Source organism: Oryx dammah, unplaced genomic scaffold, assembly GCF_014754425.2.
Source record: "Oryx dammah isolate SB20612 unplaced genomic scaffold, SCBI_Odam_1.1 HiC_scaffold_4, whole genome shotgun sequence".
Taxonomy (NCBI): Eukaryota; Metazoa; Chordata; class Mammalia; order Artiodactyla; family Bovidae; genus Oryx; species Oryx dammah.
In genome coordinates, this window is record NW_024070188.1 from 55,640,565 (window position 1) to 55,662,312 (window position 21,748).

The window sequence follows — 21,748 nt, forward strand, 5'->3', positions numbered from 1 at the left end:
TTACCATTATTGCTAAAGCAATCCCTTAGATCTTACACATTTCTCATGTTGTTTATACTAACTGACATGCATTACATTTATTAATATCTGCCATTGGAAGTGGAGAAGGAAATGGCAACCCACTCCAGTACTCTTGCCTGGAAAATCCCATGGACGGAGGAGCCTGGTAGGCTGCCATCCATGGGGTCGCTAAGAGTCGGACACAACTGAGCGACTTCACTTTCAGTTTACACTTCCATGCGTTGGAGAAGGAAATGACAACCCACTCCAGTGTTCTTGCCTGGAGAATCCCAGGGACCGGGGAGCCTGGTGGGCTGCCGCCTATGGGGTTGCACAGAGTTGGACCCGACTGAAGCGACTTAGCAGCAGCAGCAGTCGTTGGAAGATTATTTTATTAGTTTTTTTCATTTGTCTGTCCAAAACTTCAATGTAAGGGATGATTAGTAATGATACCACCTCTAGTGAGCATTAGGACAAAAAGAATTTCGACCTCTAACTACACTAGAAGCCAGAGACTCTTTTCACTAGAGAACTTTAAAAATAAGCCACTTGCCTGTCAGCTTCTCTAAGCAGAACAGCCCATTATTGCATGATCTTGGCTCCCAGAAGGTACAGTGAGGACCAGGTCATCTCAGAAGTCTTTGTCCCACATCTGCTGTCTGCAGTAATAAGTTATCTTGTTTGTGCCTGTGTTTAGCCTCCACTGTTCAAAATGGCACATTTTCTGTTAAGAACATTGCAACAGAGTAAGAGTGTCGGGACTGCCAAGAATTCAGCCACCAGTCGCCAGTGTCAGTATACTGTTAGCTATCATTTATGCTGTATGTGGCGGAGAAGGCAGTGGCACCCACTCCAGTGCTCTTGCCTGGAAAATCCCATGGACGGAGCAGCCTGGAAGACTGCAGTCCATGGGGTCGCTGAGGTCGGACACGACTGAGTGACTTCACTTTCACTTTTCACTTTCATGCATTGGAGAAGGAAATGGCAACCCACTCCAGTGTTCTTGTCTGGAGAATCCCAGGGACGGGGGAGCCTGGTGGGCTGCCGTCTAGGGGTCGCACAGAGTTGGACACGACTGAAGTGACTTAGCAGCAGCAGCAGCATGCTGTATGTGGATGCCTGTGAAAGATTTTCATCAGCCTTTTTCTGACTTATGTTCTTATTTCAGAAATGTTCTTTCTAGTGGATCTTTAATTTGCAGTTACTCAGATTTTGAGCTTCTTAAGGCCCCTCCTAAGCGTCTTTGTGTTACTCTCAGTCGATTTTCCATCTCTAAGCAGGCTTCTATACCTGCAGGGAGCCATTGTGCTTTCTTTGAAAGAACCTTTGAAAATGATGCAACAGGTTTAAAAATAAATTTCTAGTACATATATTTTATAAATACTACTTATGGTTCTGTTGATGTCTAGACAGTCCATATAGATTGCTCTGTTATTTAGTTAAATTAAGGTTCAAATTCACATGATATGTTATTTCTTTGAATAACTTCTTTCTTCATATTATCTTTGGAGACACTCCTCAGGCACCAACCCGACAGCCTCAGAGGCAGAGCCTTCTTTTGAAGGATGAGGCAGTGACTGTTCTCTGTTCACGTGTCACTCATATGTTCATTCCACTCTTCATTCATCCTGTGAACTCTTGTTAAATGCCTGCCATGTGTATGTTACTACATGTGATGCTCTGGTGAGAGGGTTAATTCAGAAGTAATAGGACACGATCCTTGCTCTCAAATGTCTCACCAGGTCAGCAGGCGTGGGGTTCGAGTCCTAGACGAAAACCAGAAAGCAAATCTAAAGTCTTGTAATTCATCTCTGAGAGGCAAAAAAGTGCAGGTGTGGGCTTTTATCTGAAACCATCCTTGACTTCTGTTTCTCTTATACACTCCACATATAATCAGTTGAAAAACCCTATTGGGTGTATTTTAAAAGCATGAGGATTCCAGCTCTCGCTCCACCACGACCTCTATGGGCAGAGTCACTGTCATCTGCCAGTTGGATTAAAGCACTAGCTTCTAGCCAGCCACCTTGCTTCTACTTCTGCCCTTCTATAATTTACTTCCAGCATAGCTGGGCTGATTCTGCTAGAGCGTTGTCAGATCACGTCTCTCCTCAGTTCAGATCCTGCTGGTAGTTAAATCAGAGTAAAAGCCAAGATCCTCACCAGGGCTACAGTCTGACACTCCACCGCCTTTCTCACCTTCTGACCTCTCTGTCCTCTGCCCACTGCTGACACTGTTCCACACACAGACCTCCTTGCTGTTCCTAGCATTATCCAGACACACTCCGGCTTTCCTGTCTGTCTGGCATGCTCTTCCTCTGGGTGTTCACACAGTTCACTCCACTTCTCAGTGTCCCATCCTAACTGTCCTCCTTCAGACTGCCACCTCCCACCCCGGACTCCACTGCCCACTTACATCCTCAACCAGCAGTTTTCTCATGGCACTAATCACCTTTTAGAATTAGTAATTGTAATTTGCTTGTTATGGTATTTCTTATAGTCTACCTCCTACTCCTAAAATGTAAACTCTACAAGGCGTTTTTGTTTGCTTAGTTTTGTTTCTATCTGTTTTAGTCTCTGCTATATGCCCAGACCCAAGAATAATACTTAGAATATGTACTCGCTTGTGTCTGACTATTTGTGACCACAGGGACTGTAGCCCGCCAGGCTCCTCTGTCCATGGGGATTCTCGAGGCAAAAATCCTGGAGTAGTTTGCCATTTCCTCCTCCAGGATCTTCCCAACCCAGGGGTCAAACCCAGGTCTCTTGCGGCTGCTGAATTGGCAGGCAGGTTCTTTACCACTAGCACCACCTGGAAAACCCATTTAAAATATAATGGGTACTTAATAAATTTTTGTTGAATGAATATATTCATCCCTTTACGCCCTGAGAAAGACATTCAAAGAGCAGGTCGCTGTAATTTGTGGAGTTAAAACATTGGAAGAGAACCATGAGTGCACAGTGAGAAGAGTAATGAAACGGGAGGCAGGAACCTCAAATTCCAAGTTTTCCTTCAGAGTTTTGGGCCTTTAGCAAGATACTTAATCTCTGGAGTTAGACCAGTTTATATGTATTATGAAAGCATAAACAAAAAATAAACCCAGCAATATATTGCAGTAATTATGGTTTTTAGAAAGTCGTTTCTTAATTTACTTCTTTCCACCTGAGGTTATCCTTATGGCTGCACATCAAAGCAGCTTGTGAGGAACCCATTTTCCTGTTGGTTGATGTTTTCAGATGAATAAATTTGACTTTGCTCACAGTGCCTATTTGGGGGTGTTATTACATATAAGAAAGATCTACTTATCAGGAAATGTTTGTACACCTGAACTCCCTGTCTGTGCTGTTCCAGTGTTCCATGTAGAAAACAGCTGATAATTTAACTTTGAATATGTCCCATGACCCTGTGTCCAATCAATTCACAATCTTTGGTCTTTTTTCCTCCCCTTTTAGCAAATTGATGGAGAGGCATTTCTGCTTATGACCCAAACAGACATTGTGAAAATTATGAGCATTAAGTTGGGCCCAGCACTCAAAATTTTCAATTCTATCTTGATGTTCAAAGCCGCAGAGAAGAACTCTCACAATGAACTTTGAAGGTGGTGAATTTTGAATACCATCAGCTTTCTGCTTTAAAGCTCATATTTTACTCAAAGCACAAAGACAGTTGTAACTTCTAAGTGAGAAGTCTCCAAAAATCTAAAGAGCGATGCTATCAGATTATTTATATTCCTCAAGAGACAATATATATGAATTCTTACAAAAGTGCTTGAGCTTTTAACCAGGTACTGTCTAACAACAGTCATCTTTCGGTTCTGTTCACTGAGCTAAATTTATCTTTGTAAATCTTTTTGAGGCTGGGGGGGTGGGGGGAAGGGGGACTTCATTAATTATTTATGGGAAAAAGTGGGGGGGCAGAGTAAGAACTTTTGGCATTTTGTAAACATTGTTGAATTCTCTTTCATGTACACTGTTTCTTTTTCAATACTTTCAGGAACCTTTTTTATATAATCAAACTTCAACTTAAACCAAATTAGTCAAAACCTGGCTAAGTTTAGCCAGTGGGACTGTTATCTGTATTGTTAATTCTGTGCCATATTTTGAATTGCAACATTATGCTAAGTATAACTTTGCAAGTCATGATATTGCCTAACTGCTTGTCCTGATTCATTGAGGCTGAATAGTTGTAAAAATTACCTTCCTTTAAATCAGTGTTTTTACTTTTGCACGCAATTATGAAATGTTAAACAAATTACTTTCACCAGCATCTTGACTATAATTACCAAAAACGTGTATATAAATAATGGAATTAAAAAATAAAATATATAAACATAAATAAGGTGATGTATTTGAATGGCATCAGTCTCATACATTGTGGTGCCCTGTGTGTTTACAGGATTCCAGTGATATCAAAGGAATATACAGTTATATTTGAAGGGGGTGCTGTTTGTATGATCTTGAACTATTTATGAGATTATATTGAGCTTTTCTCTAATTGTCATTGAAATAACTGTGGTCCTTTGCAGAGGTGAAGGGATCGTTCTGTCGATGTAAACACTAATCCCAAAAGAGCTCTGTCTTAGACCTTGCAGTGTCCTCCAAACCCAAAGGTTTTCTTCAGTGTTGGCTAAAGAGAGAGTGTATAGATTTTACTGAAAAGGCAAGATTTGAGGGAGCAACCCCAGTTGAGGCAAACATTCTAAATGCTCACAGATCAGGGAAGTGACTTCCTAAAGCTCCATTTTGGAGAGACCCTTTTCTCCATAGAAGTGTTTGCCTCAGTAGAGAAGCGTACAGATGCACTTTAATTGAAAGCCCTTGATTCCCTATAAACTGAGAGCTGGTAGTGTTTCTTTTGCAAGAATGCATTTCCAACGCAAAAGGTAAATTATTTTATCAGCCTATGTATGTAACTTCTATTTCCAGGATTGGATATTTATCCAAGGACTATTTTAAAAGTAGAAAGTAAGTTTGTAGCATGTTGTCTGAATTCTGGGAAAGTTTCACCTTTCTCTGTAGTTGCTCTCATTTTTTCTCATGTAGGATTCCCTTGATATCTGCCCTGCCCCACACACCCTGTTGGAAGTCTGTAGTGGTCCTTTGCTTTTGTTGTAATTCAAGATAAAACAGGGCCCATGACATCTGCCATGGCCCCTTCATTTCTTTGCATGAGTCTGCTTAAAAAAAGTTTTTCGTTGTTAGTTTTTATTTTCTTTATGTTTTGTTCAGAGTTTGTACATTCAAGTTGCACTTGTTATACCTGACATGAATAAAATAAAATCTTAATTGCAGATGCCTTTTTTACATATGTATGATTCTTAAAAATAGAAGGGGTGAATGAGAGCAGGAGTAATATCAAACATATGGCATTAGATAGCTGTGTGATGGAGCTGTAGGGTTCAGGGCAGTTTGTCAAGCTATGTCCCAGATGATGTGAAGAGTGACAAAAAGGAAGAAAAAATTTTAAAATGTTATTGTTAGGTCGAGTAGGGTTCACACACATTGAAGACTTCTTTTTTAAAGCATGTGTTGTAAAAAAAAAAAAAAAAAGCCTTTAAATCTTACTGAAAACATCCACTCATTCTGAGAAGCATGTTGTTTGTGTTCAAGGCAACATATTACGCATCCCTGTTAGGGTGAAACAGTCTACCAAAAGAAGTGGAAAGCTTTCACCATTCCATCCCTGGGATATGCTCTAAGAATGGACTGAGTTTTAACAGAGGAAATAGGGAGCCCATGGTGACAGGGAGGTCCCTGAAATGAGAAGCAGGTTTGAGGTAAGACAAAAGGGAGAGATGAGAAATGTGGAACTTGACAGGACCTTCCAATCAAAAGGCATTTTAAAAAACTTACAAATACTCTATGAGCCAAAGGAGTCCTGCCTGGAGGTTAACATATTATCCCAGGCTGCCATTTTGCAACTTTTGGGTTCAGTGGATTCAACCTCCAAAGAAAATAGGGTTAGGTTGGTCAAGCAATATTGAATATTTGCCAAGTGGCATGGCCATGCTGGATATTGGAAATAGATACACCACTGAAAGAATGAATTTTGTGGAACTCTGCCCTCATGGTCAGCTCATGTCTATCATGTTCAAAGCCAAACTTCAGTGCAGTTTACCTGCAGCTATAGCTCCACCTCTCTCTCTCCACCCTCAGCCCAAAGGAGCAAAGAGAGGCTTTCATTCAAGGCTAACTCTTAAAAAAAAAAAAAAGGTATTACACAGAATTGAAAGAGACACGTGTACCCCAATGTTCATCGCAGCACTGTTTATAATAGCTAGGACATGGAAGCAACCTAGATGTCCATCAGCAGATGAATGGATAAGAAAGCTGTGGTACATATACACAATGGAATATTATTCAGCTATTAAAAAGAATCCATTTGAATCAGTTCTAATGAGGTGAATAAAACTGGAGCCTATTATACAGAGTGAAGTAAATATCAGAAAGAAAAACACCAATACAGTATATTAACGCATATATATGGAATTTAGAAAGATGGTAATGACCCTATATGTGAGACAGCAAAAGAGACACATGTAAAGAACAGACTTTTGGACTCTGTGGGAGAGGGTGAGAGTGGGATGATTTGAGAGAAAAGCATTGAAACATGTATATTACCATATATAAAACAGATTGCCAGTCCAGGTTCGATGCATGAGACAGGGTGCTCAGGGCTGGTGCACTGGGATGACCCTGAGGGATGGGATGGGGAGGGAGGTGGGAGGGGGGTTCAGGATGGGGAAGACATGTACGCCCATGGCTGATTTATGTGAATGTATGGCAAAAACCACTACAATGTTGTAAAGTAATTAGCTTCCAATTAAATAATTTACAAAACAGTAATACAAATGAAACATATTTACAAAACAAAGACTCATAGAAAGAAAATTTATGGTTACCAAAGGGGAAAGGTGAAGGGAGAGATAAATTGGGAGTTCGGGACTGATGTGTACATAGTGCACTGAGACGACCCAGAGGGATGGTACGGGGAGGAGGGAGAGGGGTTCAGGATGGGGAACACGTGTATACCTGTGGCGGATTCATGTTGATGTATGGCAAAACCAATACAGTATTGTAAAGTAATTAACCTCCAGTTAAAATAAATAAATTTATATTTTAAAATTAATTAATTAAAAAATATATTTTTTAAGTTAACCAACAAGGTCCTACTGTATAGTGCAGGGAACTCTGTTCAATATTCTATAATAACCTAAGTGGGAAAATAATTTGAAAATGAATAGATACATGTGTATGTATAACTAAATCACTTGGCTGTATACCTGAAACTAATACATTATTAATCAACTATACGCCAATCCAAAGTAAAAGAAGAAAAAAAAGGCCAGCCATAGAGATTGTGGACCTCCAAGGGAAAGGACTCTTTTAGAACTTCGTATATTTATTCTGGAGAAGAGGAATAAGATTGTGAAACTTAAAAAATGGGAGTTGGGAGGGAATAATTGGGAGAAATAAACTTTGCTGCTGCTAAGTTGCTTCAGTTGTGTCCGACTCTGCGCGACCCCGTAGACAGCAGCCCACCAGGCTCCCCCGTCCCTGGGATTCTCCAGGCAAGAACACTGGAGTGGGTTGCCATTTCCTGCTCCAATGGATTAAAATGAAAAGCGAAAGTGAAGTCGCTCAGTCGTGCCCGACTCTTAGCGACCCCATGGACTACAGCCTACCAGGCTCCTTCGTCCATGGGATTTTACAGGCAAGAGTACTGGAGTGGGTTGCCATTGCCTTCTCCGGAAAAGAAAGTTTATAAGGAACTAAAATCACATTGTAGTGAAAGTGAAGAAATAGAAACTGTAAAATAGGGACTAGTTATGCAGAAATGTACCAAATTGTTCTTGCCTGTCCATTCTCATATAAGCAGTGAATAATCATTGCAGAGGTGGGCAACTGATCTCAAATTTTCTTTTGTTCCACTAACTTAAGCATTTTAATGAACATTCAGAGATAAAAATACTAGTATTTTGCAGTATTTCTAGAGATGTGTTATAAAAATTTCTTCAATAATATGAACCCTTCTTAAAAAAAATAATTGGAGGCAATAACCCAGAAAATGCCCATTGCACTGTGATGCTGTATTAGCACACTTAAATTCTTCAGTCTTTTAAACCAATTAATTCTTTCAAAACTAAGTAACGTCAAGATTGTGATGATAAGAGCAAGGGGCACCGTAAAACCAGAATGTTCGATTACAATGTAGGACTCTGGGCTGGATGACGCACAGGACTAGGGCTCCTGAGAGAGACTGGAGAGCGGATCTAGGAAGGGCCTAACTTGGAAACTGTAAGCTGGGGCTCTGGGAGTGAAAAACCAGGTTCTTATTACAGATCCAAACTAGCCCATGGGGCAACCAAAGCATATGAGAACACTGGAGGTCAAAACGAGGAAAAACCAGAAACCTTGTGGGGAGACAAGAACCAGCCATATCACTGTATCTCAAGGGAGGGACCAGAGGAAGAGAAATACGGGTCACCGATGATCGAAGCCTGTGCCAGCGAAACCATCCAGCAGTGAGGAGACCTCAGGAACAGCCACAGTTCTTAACAGATAGGATGGAAGGAAACCTAAACACCCTGCAGGGCAGCTCAGCAGGCAAAAAGAGAAACTGGGGAGTTGTGTGCTGTGCTAAATCCGTTCACTAGTGACCGACTCAGCAACCCTGTAGACCGTAGCCCACCAGGCTCCTCTGTCCGTGGGGATTCTCCAGGCAAAAATACTGGAGTGGGTTGCCATTCCCTTCTCCAGGGGATCTTCCTGACCCAGGAATTGAACCTTTGTCTCTTAGCTATGTCTCCTGCATCGGCAGGGTGGGGCGGGGTTTACCACTAGCACCACCTGTACATCTTAAAATGCTCAAGTTCAAAATGTTTCCAAACAATGCTCAAATCAAATGGACAGAACCACAAGGCCACAAATGTGCCGCTCCTGGGCATTCAGTTCAGTTCAGTCACTCAGTCGTGTCTGATTCTTTGTGACCCCATGGATGGCAGCACGCTAGGCTTCCCTGTCCATCACCAACTCCCGGAGTTCACTCAAACTCATGTCCATTGAGTCAGTGATGCGATCCAACCATCTCATGTCATTCCCTTCTCCTCCAGCCTTCAGTCTTTCCTAGCATCAGGGTCTTTTCCAATGAGTTGGCTCTTCGTTGTTAGGTGGCTTAAGTATTGGAGCTTCAGCTTCAGCATCAGCACTTCCAATGAATATTCGGGACTGATCTCCTTTAGGATTGACTGGTTGGCTCTCCTTGCAGTCCAAGGGACTCTCAAGAGTCTTCTCCAGCTCCACAGTTCAAAAGCATCAATTCTTCGGCACTCCTAGGTATTAAGTCTTTCAAAAGTGGACATATTGCCTAGTCATACCCTAATATGAAGGATTTTAAGAAAATGTGAAGCATAGTGTCTTTTAAAAACTAATGCCCCCTTGAAAGTGTTAACTTGGATTGGAATTTCTTAAAACTCGAAATAAACAGCTCTTTACGTCATATTTTATTACAGAATTTCAATAAAGAATTTGTGTCAAAGTGTAAAGGTAGAAGGCATTAGTATTCATTTGAATCTCAGTGACAAGATGATTTTTCTAATATTAATACCTACCTTTACTAAATCAAAACAATGGTTAATAGTTTCAGCCACCCCAGAGATCCACTCTGCTTAAATATTTGGCATGCTGTTAAGTGACTGGATGTTGAAATCCTACTTCCTCTTCCTTTTCTTTCATAGAAGGAGAGTATGGACTGTGCACATCAAAAATCAGTGTCTCTAGGAAGTTGAGGGTTTGAGACAGTCTTCTTGGACACTCAATCCCAAACACATGGAAAGAAGCTATGAGAGCAGCCAAGGCCGTAATACAGTCATCCACCTTTGTGAGTCTCTCTTTTTCTAAATACAAAGAAAATTCACAGACATCCATGTTGAAAGGGTTCTTAACTTCTAACACAGGCGTGGACACTTGCACCTGAATAAAAAAGATTACAGTCACTACCCCGTGGTATGTAAAATAGCTCAATAACACAATGTGCCTCAATTTAACCATGATACTACAATAAACGCACTTGTTACAATTTAGCGTATTTGTAAATATGACAAAACATAACTGTAAAATAGGCCACCATCCTGCTTCAATATATTGTATTAAATATCGAACCAGTGATCACTGACATACTGCATACCTTGTCATTCACAATGACAAAAAGGCTGGAATCCTCCCCAAAAACATCTGGTAGGAGTAAACAAGTGGCTGTCATCTTCATATCTGTCAAAGCAAACATACTTACAGTCCAAGTAAATGTTGTAAGTAAAGCCAGTATTAAAATGTGTGGGTTTTTTGTTGCTGTTACTTACCTTCTAAAGAACAAATTAGCTTTCTTAGATCTTAGTTCCCCTAGTATTTTTTTTTTTTTAAACAACATCCCCTTGTAAACATTCAAGATCTCCTGTTCTGCCCTCCATGTCACAGCCAAGAGGAGGTAAGATTTCTGTACTCTGTCCATCTGCCAGAATGATTTCATTGTACTTAACCTGTGGTCTGTAAATTACCTTCTATATGAAATTAACAGGTTACTAGTTTCCTAAATATAATATTAAAATATCATGTGTACTTTTAAAATCTATTCTTAAGCTCCTTCTACTTAAGAAATTATTTTTTCTTCCTCACAGATTTTTTCACTAAATTCTACAAAATATAGCTTTCCTAATTACCCTGAATTATACAGGTAACTGAGACCAGATCACCCTATCCCCCAGGTTTACTAACGTTTCAACATGTCTTCATCTGTATGCTGTTTCATCTTTTCTTGCAATGCAATATTGATTGGGTTGTCCACCAAAGAAAGAGAAGCCAGTATATTTTCTGAATAGGATTCCAAAATGTGCCTTATTTTCTTATAAATATCTGTTCTTGTAAGAAGTTGGAATTCTCTGAAGAGCTGAAAAAAGAAAAAGATTACAAGAGAAGCTAACCTGTGGACTGCAAGGAATTAAATTGCTCTGTAGAATTACAGTAAGCTTTGAAGGCTAGTTTATATACTAGATATTTGATTAGTTTTAGTGGAGAAGTAGACTTAAGACAGAGGAGGAGCAAAGAGTGGAAGCCTGAAGTGAACAGAAAAAGATAAAGAGTGGGCATGACAAACAGCTTGCAGAACTAAATCTGGATACAGACTCAAGCAAATGAGGGTAACAAAATAATTGGGGGAAAGAGCAAACAAAAAAGAAATCCCTCCACAATGAATGCAATGAATATTTTGGCTGTCTGTGTTACCCAGCTGAGATTCTAGGATCTTACACTTCTTTACTACGTTGTTATTTTGGCACTCCAGGAAGAGGCACAAGAAGAAATCTATCCGATTTTAGGAAGCAAACCTTGAAAAAAATCCCTAACCCTATTATCCTAAAGGGAAAAGAGCTTTAGAGACACTGAACATCAGATAGAAATAAAGGATGAAAAACAATCTAAATGTATGAGATTCAACTATGAGATGAAAGCAAAACCAGTTAACCTGTATGGAAACCTCTTTACTCAGAATAACTTTTTCCTGCTACTGCCTAAATTCTTCTCTTGGGAGAATTCCACCACCACTCCCTCCCAATATATATTTTTTTTTTGACAGAGTAACTATAAAACTCTTCATCACCCACACTAAAAGGAATTATGTAGTCATCACTTTCCCTAAAATTCTATAAAAAACAGTTATATATTACCCACTGGGTCTCATTGCTTCTTGAATGTTTTGGTGGATCATAAATTGCCGAAAGATTAGGTCTGAAAGTTGTCAGAAAACTGGAATGCACATCCTCATAAAGGCATAGCAACTCTGTTATCAGGCAACCTTCAGTGGGCACTAATCTGTATTAATAGCCTAAAAAGAAACTCTCTCAGACAGCAGGGAGATGTAAAGTGAAACACAAGGAGGGTAGAGAGTCCACTTTCTTGGGTGCAGAACCTAGGAATTTCTTTAACTTTTTTTTTTAAAAAAAATTTCAGGTTGACATTAAAGTTGCAGAAAGAGTAAACAGAGGTCACAAATGGCCTTCATGCAACTTCGCCCAAGGCTAACATTTCTGACTGATTTGAAAATAAGCTGTAGACAGGATGCCTTCTTAACCCTTAATTCTTCATTGCATATTATTATTCCTTGTACTTAAGAAATACAAGGACACTATCCTCCAGTACTCTTGCCTGGAAAATCCCATGGATGGAGGAGCCTGAGAGGCTGCAGTCCATGAGTCGGACACGACTGAGCGACTTCACTTTCACTTTTCACTTTCATGCATTGGAGAAGGAAATGGCAACCCACTCCAGTGTTCTTGCCTGGAGAATCCTAGGGATGGTGGAGCCTGGTGGGCTGACATCTATGGGGTCGCACAGAGTCGGACACGACTGAAGTGACTTAGCAGCATCCTACATAAGCACAGCATAACTGTCAAAATCAGGAAAATCTAATCCACAGACCCTGTTTAAACATTCCAATTTTTGCAGTCATGCTCTTTACAAATCTCAGATTTAATCTAGCAACACGTGAGATTCAGGTATGTTTCTTTGGTCTCTTTTAGTCTGAAACAGCATCTCGGTTTTCCTTAAATTCCTTACCATATTTGAAAAGTAGAAGCCAATTACTTGGGAGAACACCCCCTCATTCCAGGTTCATATGATGTTTCTTCATGATTTACATATTTTTTAGCAAGAATGCTGGCACTTCTCCATCAGGAGGATGGTCATTGGTCCCATTATTGAAGATAGTAACATCGCTCGGTTAAAATGGAATCTTCCAGGTTAATTCATATATATATATAATAATTATTAATTAAAATATAATTGAATATATTTTATGGGGCAATCCCTTGAGCTGATGTAAATATCTTGTTCCTACTGTAATTTTCATCTGCAAGATTTAGCATTCACCAATGACTCTTGCCTCAATCAACCATCTACTGACTCATTTAGCATTTAAAAAGATAGGTATTTCACTTGTATTTCACACACAGTACGCTGCTATGTACTTTGGGAACTACCACAATGTTTAGAACATGCTTAGCTTAATTGGTAAAGAATCTGCCTACAATGCAGGAGATCCTGGTTCAATCCCTGGGTCAGGAAGATCCACCAGAGAAAGGACAGGCTACCCATTCTTGGGCTTCCCTTGTGGCTCAGCTGGTAAAGAATTCGTCTGCAATGCAGGAGACCTGGGTTCAATCCCTGGGTTGGGAAGATCCCCTGGAGAAGGGAAAGGCTACCCATTTCAGTATCCTGACCTGGAGAATTCCATGGTCTGTATAGTCCATAAGGTCACAAAGAATCAGACATGATTGAGTGGCTTTCACTTTCACTTTTTAACATTTTAGACTATTGGTTTAACAATTTTTGCTTTAAAAGTATATTTTATACATGTGTCAATCTGTCATACTCTTCAGCCTCTACATACAGTTAGAGGCTACCAGATATTGCTTTTCCTAGCAACTGAAAGAGAATCAAGCGATAAATAAGGTAGGTTGCTGAAAATTAATTAACTAAAATAATCCATGTAAAGCACTAAGAACATGTGTGCCATGTAATAAACATTCAGATGTTCCCTATTGACATTATTATTAAAATAAAAAATGTGGACAAATTCTTATTTCAGCTTTGTTTTTGGTGGAGGGTGGTGAAGAGAAGAAAAGCCTGTAAAACTTTTCATTTCATTTGGTTTCTTGCACCCATAGCATTCCTTCATGAAATGCATTCTCAGATAAAACTCTGATGACTCTTTCATCATATACTACAGCCAAAATTACAGTAAAATTATAATGGGACCTTTAATAGCCATCTTAAATAAACTAAATGGAAGGATGTTTGATTTAAACTTCATATATTTTAAGACCACTTAAAGAATCTATCTGCAAGGTGGGAGAACTGGGTTCAATCCCTGGATTGGGAAGATCCCTTGGAGAAGGGAATGGCTACCCACTCCAGTACTCTTGCCTGGAGAATCCATGGACAGAGGAGCCTGGCAGGCTACAGTCCATGGGATCACAAAGAGTCGGACACGACTGAATGACTTTCACTTTCACTTTATGGAATAATTTGGGATGATAAAGGAAATAGATTGTGAGTAATGCTGCAGGATAACAGCACCCTAATAAACTATCTTGATTGTCTCAATTCGTGCAAAGGGGAAATGTTTCCCACTGTCAAAGTCCCCCAAAGCAGGGGGGTGGTGCCTTGGGGCACCACTTGGCGACTCTTCAAATCTGATGACAGCCAGTGCGTGTTATCAGAATGATTCCAGAAATTCTTACCAAGTGCTCCTCATCGTAGCCCTTTGGACCCCACACATTTCTACTGAGATTCACACCCATCATCTTGCTACACAGTCCTGTTACCACCCCAAGAAGAAAGAAAAGTCCATTTGACACACTAATCAGAGTATTATAAGTAAATTCAGATACCTGATAAGGGCACTGCAGGAAAGGAAACATTTTAAGAACGTCCTTCAGAGGTGTCCTGCTGCCAATCAACTTTCTTCTTATTTCCAAAGTCTGGCTCATCCTCTTATCAATTTCTCTCCAGTCCTTTTCTGTTTTCACATATTCTTGCTGGAACCAGTTAATATGTTCATCTACCTCAGAATCTAAACAAACAGCTTCCTCCTGCAAAATATTTTCAAAAGATCATATGTTCCATGTTTCAGGTGGCAGTTTAACACTCCATGAAGACTTGAATTATGAGCTGTTGTTACACACTCAGTAATGCCCTCGTACGTAGCATTATGTTTGACCTTGACTAACAAATGCTGTGAACAAATCTTTGATGCTGTGAACAAATCAAATAGTTAATTACCAACTATGGAGTTATAATTTGTTCTCTTGACAGATTTAAGAGCTATTCATTTCGTACACACCCTTTTACATGGATATCTAGATTATCCAGAAGTTTAACATGTAACAAGAATGTCATTTATTCTTATGCATTTAAATTTTAGAAGGCAAAATATTAAGAGATAAAAAGGTTTTTAATGAATGTTTTGTTATTGTTTGTATTCTTCCTTTTTAAATGCCTATTTGGAGTTATAATACCATGCCATATAATCCAAATTCAAAACAAATACAGTGGGTATATTGTGATACTAAATCATGAAGTAGTCAATTATATTCCCTATACATTTGGGTACCTTGGATCAGGTGGGGTGGCTAAAAGTTACCCCACATATTCTCATTAAAAATCTAAAGCAAAAAAAAAAAAAAAAAAACTAAGGCAGGAGGAACAAGATGGCAGAGGAATAGGTGGACGTGTAGTACATCTCTCTCCACGGATACATCAGGAATACAACTTCAGACACAGAAGTGGATGCAGAACACCAGCTGAGAGCAGACGGGAGTACCTGAGCAGCGGAAAAGAATATGTAGACCCACACGAAACTTGGCAGGACAAAGGAACTAGGGGGAAAGACAGGATTGTTTCTAGGATGGACCTGCCCTCAGTGGGTGGAGGAACTGAAGCAGGGGTCTGATCCCCACATCCGGGCAATTGTCTGAGTCAGAGGAGAAACATTTAAGGCTGAGAGTGAAACAGCTGATCTGTGGCAGCCTAAATGGGATGAGAATCAGACAGTCCTTGCTGCAGGCATACATACCCCGGACAGGGATGCAGGTCCCCTGGAAGGTGCAGCAGCTGGGAGCTGGAGTTTAGGGATTGTGGAGCAATCCCAGGGCAAGGGCTGCTGTTGACTGTGGAGAGACAGATCGAGGGGAGGGAAGGGAGGAGATTGTGGTGGGAAATGCCTGTGGAGGAAAGCAAGGCAGCCATGGAAGCAAGGCGAGACTGCTGAGTCACGTGTAGGGGTGGAGCCATCACCATAGCCTCTCTCTCCCCTCACACCAGCTGAACAAGAGACAGGCTGGCCCATCAAACGCCTGACACACTGAACAACAGAGTAGGACCCCACCCAGGGTGCCCTGTAAGAGCCTGATGCGCCGATCTACAGCATAGGACCAAAGCCTGGGGGACCCCTCTATGTACCTGATGTGTGGCACAACAGAGAAGGACCCCAGGCAAGGGAGCCCTCTCAGTACCTGAACAGGAGGAGCTCAAGAAAAATAACTGGCCAAAGAGGCCTTCTGATCACCAGCTACAAGAGGCTTGAAAAAGACTCTGATAGGGCCGTAACTCCTGCGGTGGAGACAGTCCATGTCCCTGCCCACTTGGCACCACCAGGATCCCCACAGGCCAAGCACTTGCGCCGCCTTCACCGTCAACCCTCACTGGGTCAGAGCTGCCATAGGCAAAAAATGTTTTGCGTCTATACACGCAGGGTTACTCCAGTCGTGTCCAACTCTTTGCAGCCCTGTGGACTGTGAGCTGCCAGGCTTCTCTGTCAGGAGGGTTCTCCAGGCAAGAATACTGGAGTGTATTGGCCAATACTGATTGCCATGCCCTTCTAGAGCACTATATTTCCTGCTTCCCTAACCGCCAACTCTGCTGAGTACCTGGTGTGGCCAGAATCCATGCAACCCAAGCAGCAGAACCACTTCCATACCTGGGCCTCACTGGGACAGACCCAAGTCCTCCAGGGCAGCCTCAGGAGCAAACCCTAGTGGACCACTCACATGCAGAGGTGGAAATAAAACCACAATTGAAACCCAGGGGCAGTGTGGCTAAGGAAGAAGGCCCCAAACCTTCCCACTAGCTGTACAAGCTGCAGATTAAATCCACATGATCAAATAGGCAGCCTCTGTATCTATGGAATACATAAAAGGACATTGAGAGCTCCCACAAAAGAAAATGCACTGGTTCTAATAGCTGTGGACATTGAAGGTAAGGACACACAAGAGTAGGACAAATTAGAATCCGAGCTGCCCCACAGCAGGTGCAGAAACCAGCACAGAGTTGGAAGGCATCCTAGGGAGGTGAGGTAGACTGTGACTCCCAGCGAGGAAAAGCACTCTGACAGCAGTGACTCAAGAAAAACATTTACTATTCTTATGTTTTGACAGGTTCTGTAGACTCTTTTGGATTTTTTTTTACTTTTGTCTTTTTTTCCCCTTTGCCCCCTTGCTCTGTTGTAGTTGTTGATTTTATTGGCACTATAAAATCTAATTAAGCTCTTGATTGTTGTTTTTTTTTCCCTCAGTCACATTTTTTACTGTTGTTATAAACCTCTGCTTCTGTATTGGGCTTTTGCAGTTCTTGTGTTTTCCTTTTCTCTCTCTCTTTTTTTAATTTTAATTTTTAAGCCTATTATTATTTTTTCTACATTTATTCCTTTGTTTGCTTTTCCTACTGTTCTTTTCCCCTTTGCAATTAATCTTTAATGTATATAAATCTTCTTCATCTATCTTTATTTAACTTTGCATATCCATTCTTTTTCTTTTCTTCCTTTCCTTTCCTCTCAACATATTTGTTAGTTTTGTTTTCATTGCTTCATTCCCCAGTTGGCACCTTGGTTTAGTTTTATTTTCCAGTTTGTGCTTTAGTTAGTGTTGTTCTTAACTGGTAGATATAATTTTTGATTTCCTTTGTTTGCTGAGTCAATCTACTGTACTTTATTGGACTGTTTTGATTTTGCTTATTTTATAGTCATCAAGACAGTATGGTACTGGCACAAAAACAGAAATATAGACCAATGGAACAAGGTAGAAAGCCCATAAATAAACCCATGCACCTATGGGTACCTTATTTTTGACAAAGGAGGCAAGAATATACACTGGGGTAAAGACAGCCTCTTCAATAAATGGTGCTGGGAAAACTGGAGAGCAACATGTAAAAGAATGACACCATACATAAAGATAAACTCAAAATGGATAAAACCCTAAATGTAAGACCAGAAACTATAAAACTCTTAGAGGAAAACATAGGCAGAACACTAGATGACGTAAATCAAAAAGATCCTCTATGACCCACCTCCTGGAGTAATGGAAATAAAAACAAAGTAAACAAGTGGGACCTGATTAAACTTAAAAGCTTTTGCACAGCAAAGGAAACTATAAGCAAGGTGAAAAGACAACCCTCAGAAGGGGAGAAAATCATAGCAAATGAAACAACTGACAAAGAATTAATCTCCAAAATATATAAGCAGCTCATACCACTCCATACCAAAAAAACAAACAACCCAATCAAAAAGTGGGAAAAGTACCTAAACAGACATTTCTCCAAAGAAGACATACAGATGGGTAAAAAACACATGAAAAGATGCTCAACATTGCTCATTATTAGAAAAATGCAAACCCAAACTACAATTAGATATCACCTCACACCAGTCAGAATGGCCATCATCAAAAAGTCTACAAACAATAAGTGCTGGAGAGGATGTGGAGAAAAGGCAACGCTCTTGCACTGTTGGTGGGAATGTAAATTGATACAGCCACTATGGGAGACGGTATAGAGATTCCTTAAAAAGCTAGGAATAAAACCACCATATGATCCAGCAATCCCACTCCTAGGCACATACCCTGAGGAAACCAAAATTGAAAAAGACACATGTATCCCATTGTTCATTGCAGCACTATTTGCAATAGCTAGAACATGGAAGCAATCTAGATGTCCATCGACAGATGAATGGATCAAGAAGTTGTGGTACATATACATAATGGAATATTACACAGTCATAGAAAGGAATGCATTTGCGTCAGTTCAAATGAGGCAGATGAAACTAGAACCTATTATACAGAGTGAAGTAAATCAGAAAGAGAAGGATAAATATTGTATTCTAATGCATATATATGGAATCAAGAAAAATGGTACTGAAGAATTTATTTACAGGGCAATAATGGAGAAACAGGTATAGAGAATAGACTTATGGACATGGGGAGAGGGGAGGAGAGGGTGAGATGTATGGAAAGAGTAACATGGAAACTTACATTACCAATATATAAAATAGATAGCCAATGGGAATTTGCTGTATGGCTCAGGAAACTCAAACAGGGGCTCTGTATCAACCTAGAGGGGTGGGATGGGGAGGGAGATGGGAGGGAGGTTCAAAAGGGAGTGGATATATGTATACCTATGGCTGATTCATGTTGAGATTTGACAGAAAACAAAATTCTGTAAAGCAATTATCCTTCAATTAAAAAATAAATAATAACAACAACAAAAATCTAAGGCAATCAGGGAATTCCCTGGTAGTCCAGTGGTGAGGACTCTTTCACTGTTGAGGCCCAAAGTTTAATCTCTGATTGGGGAAATATGATCCTGCAAGCCTCACAGCTCAGCCAGAAAAACAAACAAACAAACAAAACCCTAAGGCAATCAACAGGCTTTGAGGAGACAACAAAAAAACTCTTTCTCAAAAAATTAGTTGAGAGGACACTTGGCTGAACTACACTGAATCAACAAGTTGACATACTGTCATCTGACTAGAATGTGACCAGATGTTACCTATAAAAGATGGGAAAAATTAGGACTTTTACAAGTATATTAGGAAAGTTTCAGGTAGATCCACTATCTGTGAACATACGATGATTAGCAAGACATAGAACAAGTGAACAAATTTCTAGAAAAAAATGTAACATACCAGCAGGTCGAAAAGAAATTCCTGCAACCTTATATAAATTTAGTTAGAAAATAAAAGTCTTTCCACAAAGAAAATACCAAGACCTGAAGGTTTCACAGTTAAATTTTGCTAAACTTTCAAAACAGAGCATGTACCAAATTTACATAAATTCTTTCAAGGAGTCAAAGAAAAAAAAGAATTCTATGAAGTATTCCAGTCCATTCTACGAAGGCCTGTATGAAGCAGCTGTGATTCCTAAACCTGAAAGAACTGTATGAGAGAAGATAATTACAGGTCAATCTCATTTCTGGACAAAGTTGCACATATTAGGAACAAGGAAAAACTAGCTTGGATTTACCCCAGAAATGCAACAAGGGTTTGACATAAGTAACCGGTCATGCTTCCTGCTAACTATGGTGTATACTGGAGAGTGTCGTTTAACTCTTTAATTCCTCTAAGGTCGTTGCCCACTCTAGAGTCACTGGCCACATGTGGCTATAGAGTGCTTGAATTGTGGCTAGACCAAATTAATACATGTGCTGGAAACACTGGATTTCAAAGACTTAGTATGCAAAAAAAGAGTATAAAACATCTCATTAACAAATTTTCATAATGATTACATGCTGAAATGATAATATTGGGTTCAGTAAAATATAGTTTTAATATTATAATTCCACCTGCTTTGTTTCACTTTTCTTGAATGTGACTACTAGAAAATGTTACATCATATCTTTGGTGCATATTATATTTCTATCGGAGAGTGCTATGTTAGATGGTAGAGTTTTCTTCAAACCAAATTCCAATCATCCCTGTTTTTACTTCTATTGTCATCAAAGTGACTTTGAAAACTATGCTTCCTTGTGTAACTTTAGCAGTTTTTTTCCTTAACATACAGTCATGTGTCTTAGTCAGCAGGGAAAGGGCTTTGACTTTGCCCCATGTTTCCAAGTGCACAGTTCAGTTCAGTCCCTCAGTTGTGTCTGACTCTTTGCGACCCCATGAATCGCAGCACGCCAGGCCTCCCTGTGCATCACCAACTCCCGGAGTTCAGTCAGACTCACGTCCATCGAGTCCGTAATGCCATCCAGCCATCTCATCCTCTGTCATCCCCTTCTCCTCCTGCCCCCAATCCCTCCCAGCATCAGAGTCTTTTCCAATGAGTCAACTCTTCGCATTAGGTGTCCGAAGTACTGGAGTTTCAGCTTTAACATCATTCCTTCCAAAGAAATCCCAGGGTTGATCTCCTTCAGAATGGACTGGTTGGATCTCCTTGCAGTCCAAGGGACTCTCAAGAGTCTTCTCCAACACCACAGTTCAAAAGCATCAATTCTTCAGCGCTCAGCCTTCTTCACAGTCCAACTCTCACATCCATACATGACCACAGGAAAAAGCATAGCCTTGACTAGACGGACCTTAGTTGGCAAAGTAATGTCTCTGCTTTTGAATATACTATCTAGGTTGGTCATAACTTTTCTTCCAAGGAGTAAGCATCTTTTAATTTCATGGCTGCAATCACCATCTGCAGTGATTTTGGAGCCCAGAAAAATAAAGTCTGATACTGTTTCCACTGTTCCCCATCTATTTCCCATGAAGTGATGGGACCGGATGCCATGATCTTCGTTTTCTGAATGTTGAGCTTTAAGCCAACTTTTTCGCTCTCTTCTTTCACTTTCATCAAGAGGCTTTTAGCTCCTCTTCACTTTCTGCCATAAGGGTGGTGTCATCTGCATATCTGAGGTTATTGATATTTCTCCCGGCAATCTTGATTCCAGCTTGTGTTTCTTCCAGTCCAGCGTTTCTCATGATGTACTCTGCATATAAGTTAAATAAGCAGGGTGACAATATACAGCCTCGACGTACTCCTTTTCCTATTTGTATACAACAACCAGTATGTTGTTCCAGGTCCAGTTCTAACTGTTGCTTCTTGACCTGCATACAGATTTCTCAAGAGGCAGGTCAGGTGGTCTGGTATTCCCATCTCTTTCAGAATTTTCCACAGTTCATTGTGATCTACACAGTCAAAGGCTTTGGCATAGTCAATAAAGCAGAAATAGATGTTTTTCTGGAACTCTCTTGCTTTTTCCATGATCCAGCGGATGTTGGCAATTTGATCTCTGGTTCCTCTGCCTTTTCTAAAACCAGCATGAACATCAGGGACTTCACGGTTCATGTATTGCTAAAGCCTGGCTTGGAGAATTTTGAGCATTACCTTACTAGCATGTGAGATGAGTGCAATTGTATGGTAGTTCAAGCATTCTTTGGCATTGCCTT

General features: G+C 40.3%; 2 protein-coding genes across 9 annotated transcripts in view; one reads left to right on the forward strand and one right to left on the reverse strand.

The window, feature by feature from the left end:
- Positions 1 to 5,290, forward strand: part of L3MBTL3 (L3MBTL histone methyl-lysine binding protein 3) — a 102,799-nt gene extending 97,509 nt beyond the window's left edge. For all 8 annotated transcript variants that reach the window (XM_040238879.1, XM_040238884.1, XM_040238883.1 and 5 more), the window contains one exon: positions 3,451 to 5,290. In XM_040238879.1, coding sequence (XP_040094813.1) covers positions 3,451 to 3,594 — 144 coding nt within the window. In that variant the 3' untranslated portion in view covers positions 3,595 to 5,290. The remainder of the gene's footprint in view (positions 1 to 3,450) is intronic.
- A 4,202-nt stretch (positions 5,291 to 9,492) lies between these two features.
- The window catches only part of SAMD3 (sterile alpha motif domain containing 3), a 44,697-nt gene continuing 32,441 nt past the window's right edge, over positions 9,493 to 21,748 (reverse strand). The window contains exons 8-11 of the mRNA XM_040238887.1: positions 14,439 to 14,639; positions 10,768 to 10,939; positions 10,184 to 10,266; positions 9,493 to 9,969 (exon numbers count right to left, since the gene is read on the reverse strand). Coding sequence (XP_040094821.1) covers positions 9,685 to 9,969; positions 10,184 to 10,266; positions 10,768 to 10,939; positions 14,439 to 14,639 — 741 coding nt within the window. The 3' untranslated portion in view covers positions 9,493 to 9,684. The remainder of the gene's footprint in view (positions 9,970 to 10,183; positions 10,267 to 10,767; positions 10,940 to 14,438; positions 14,640 to 21,748) is intronic.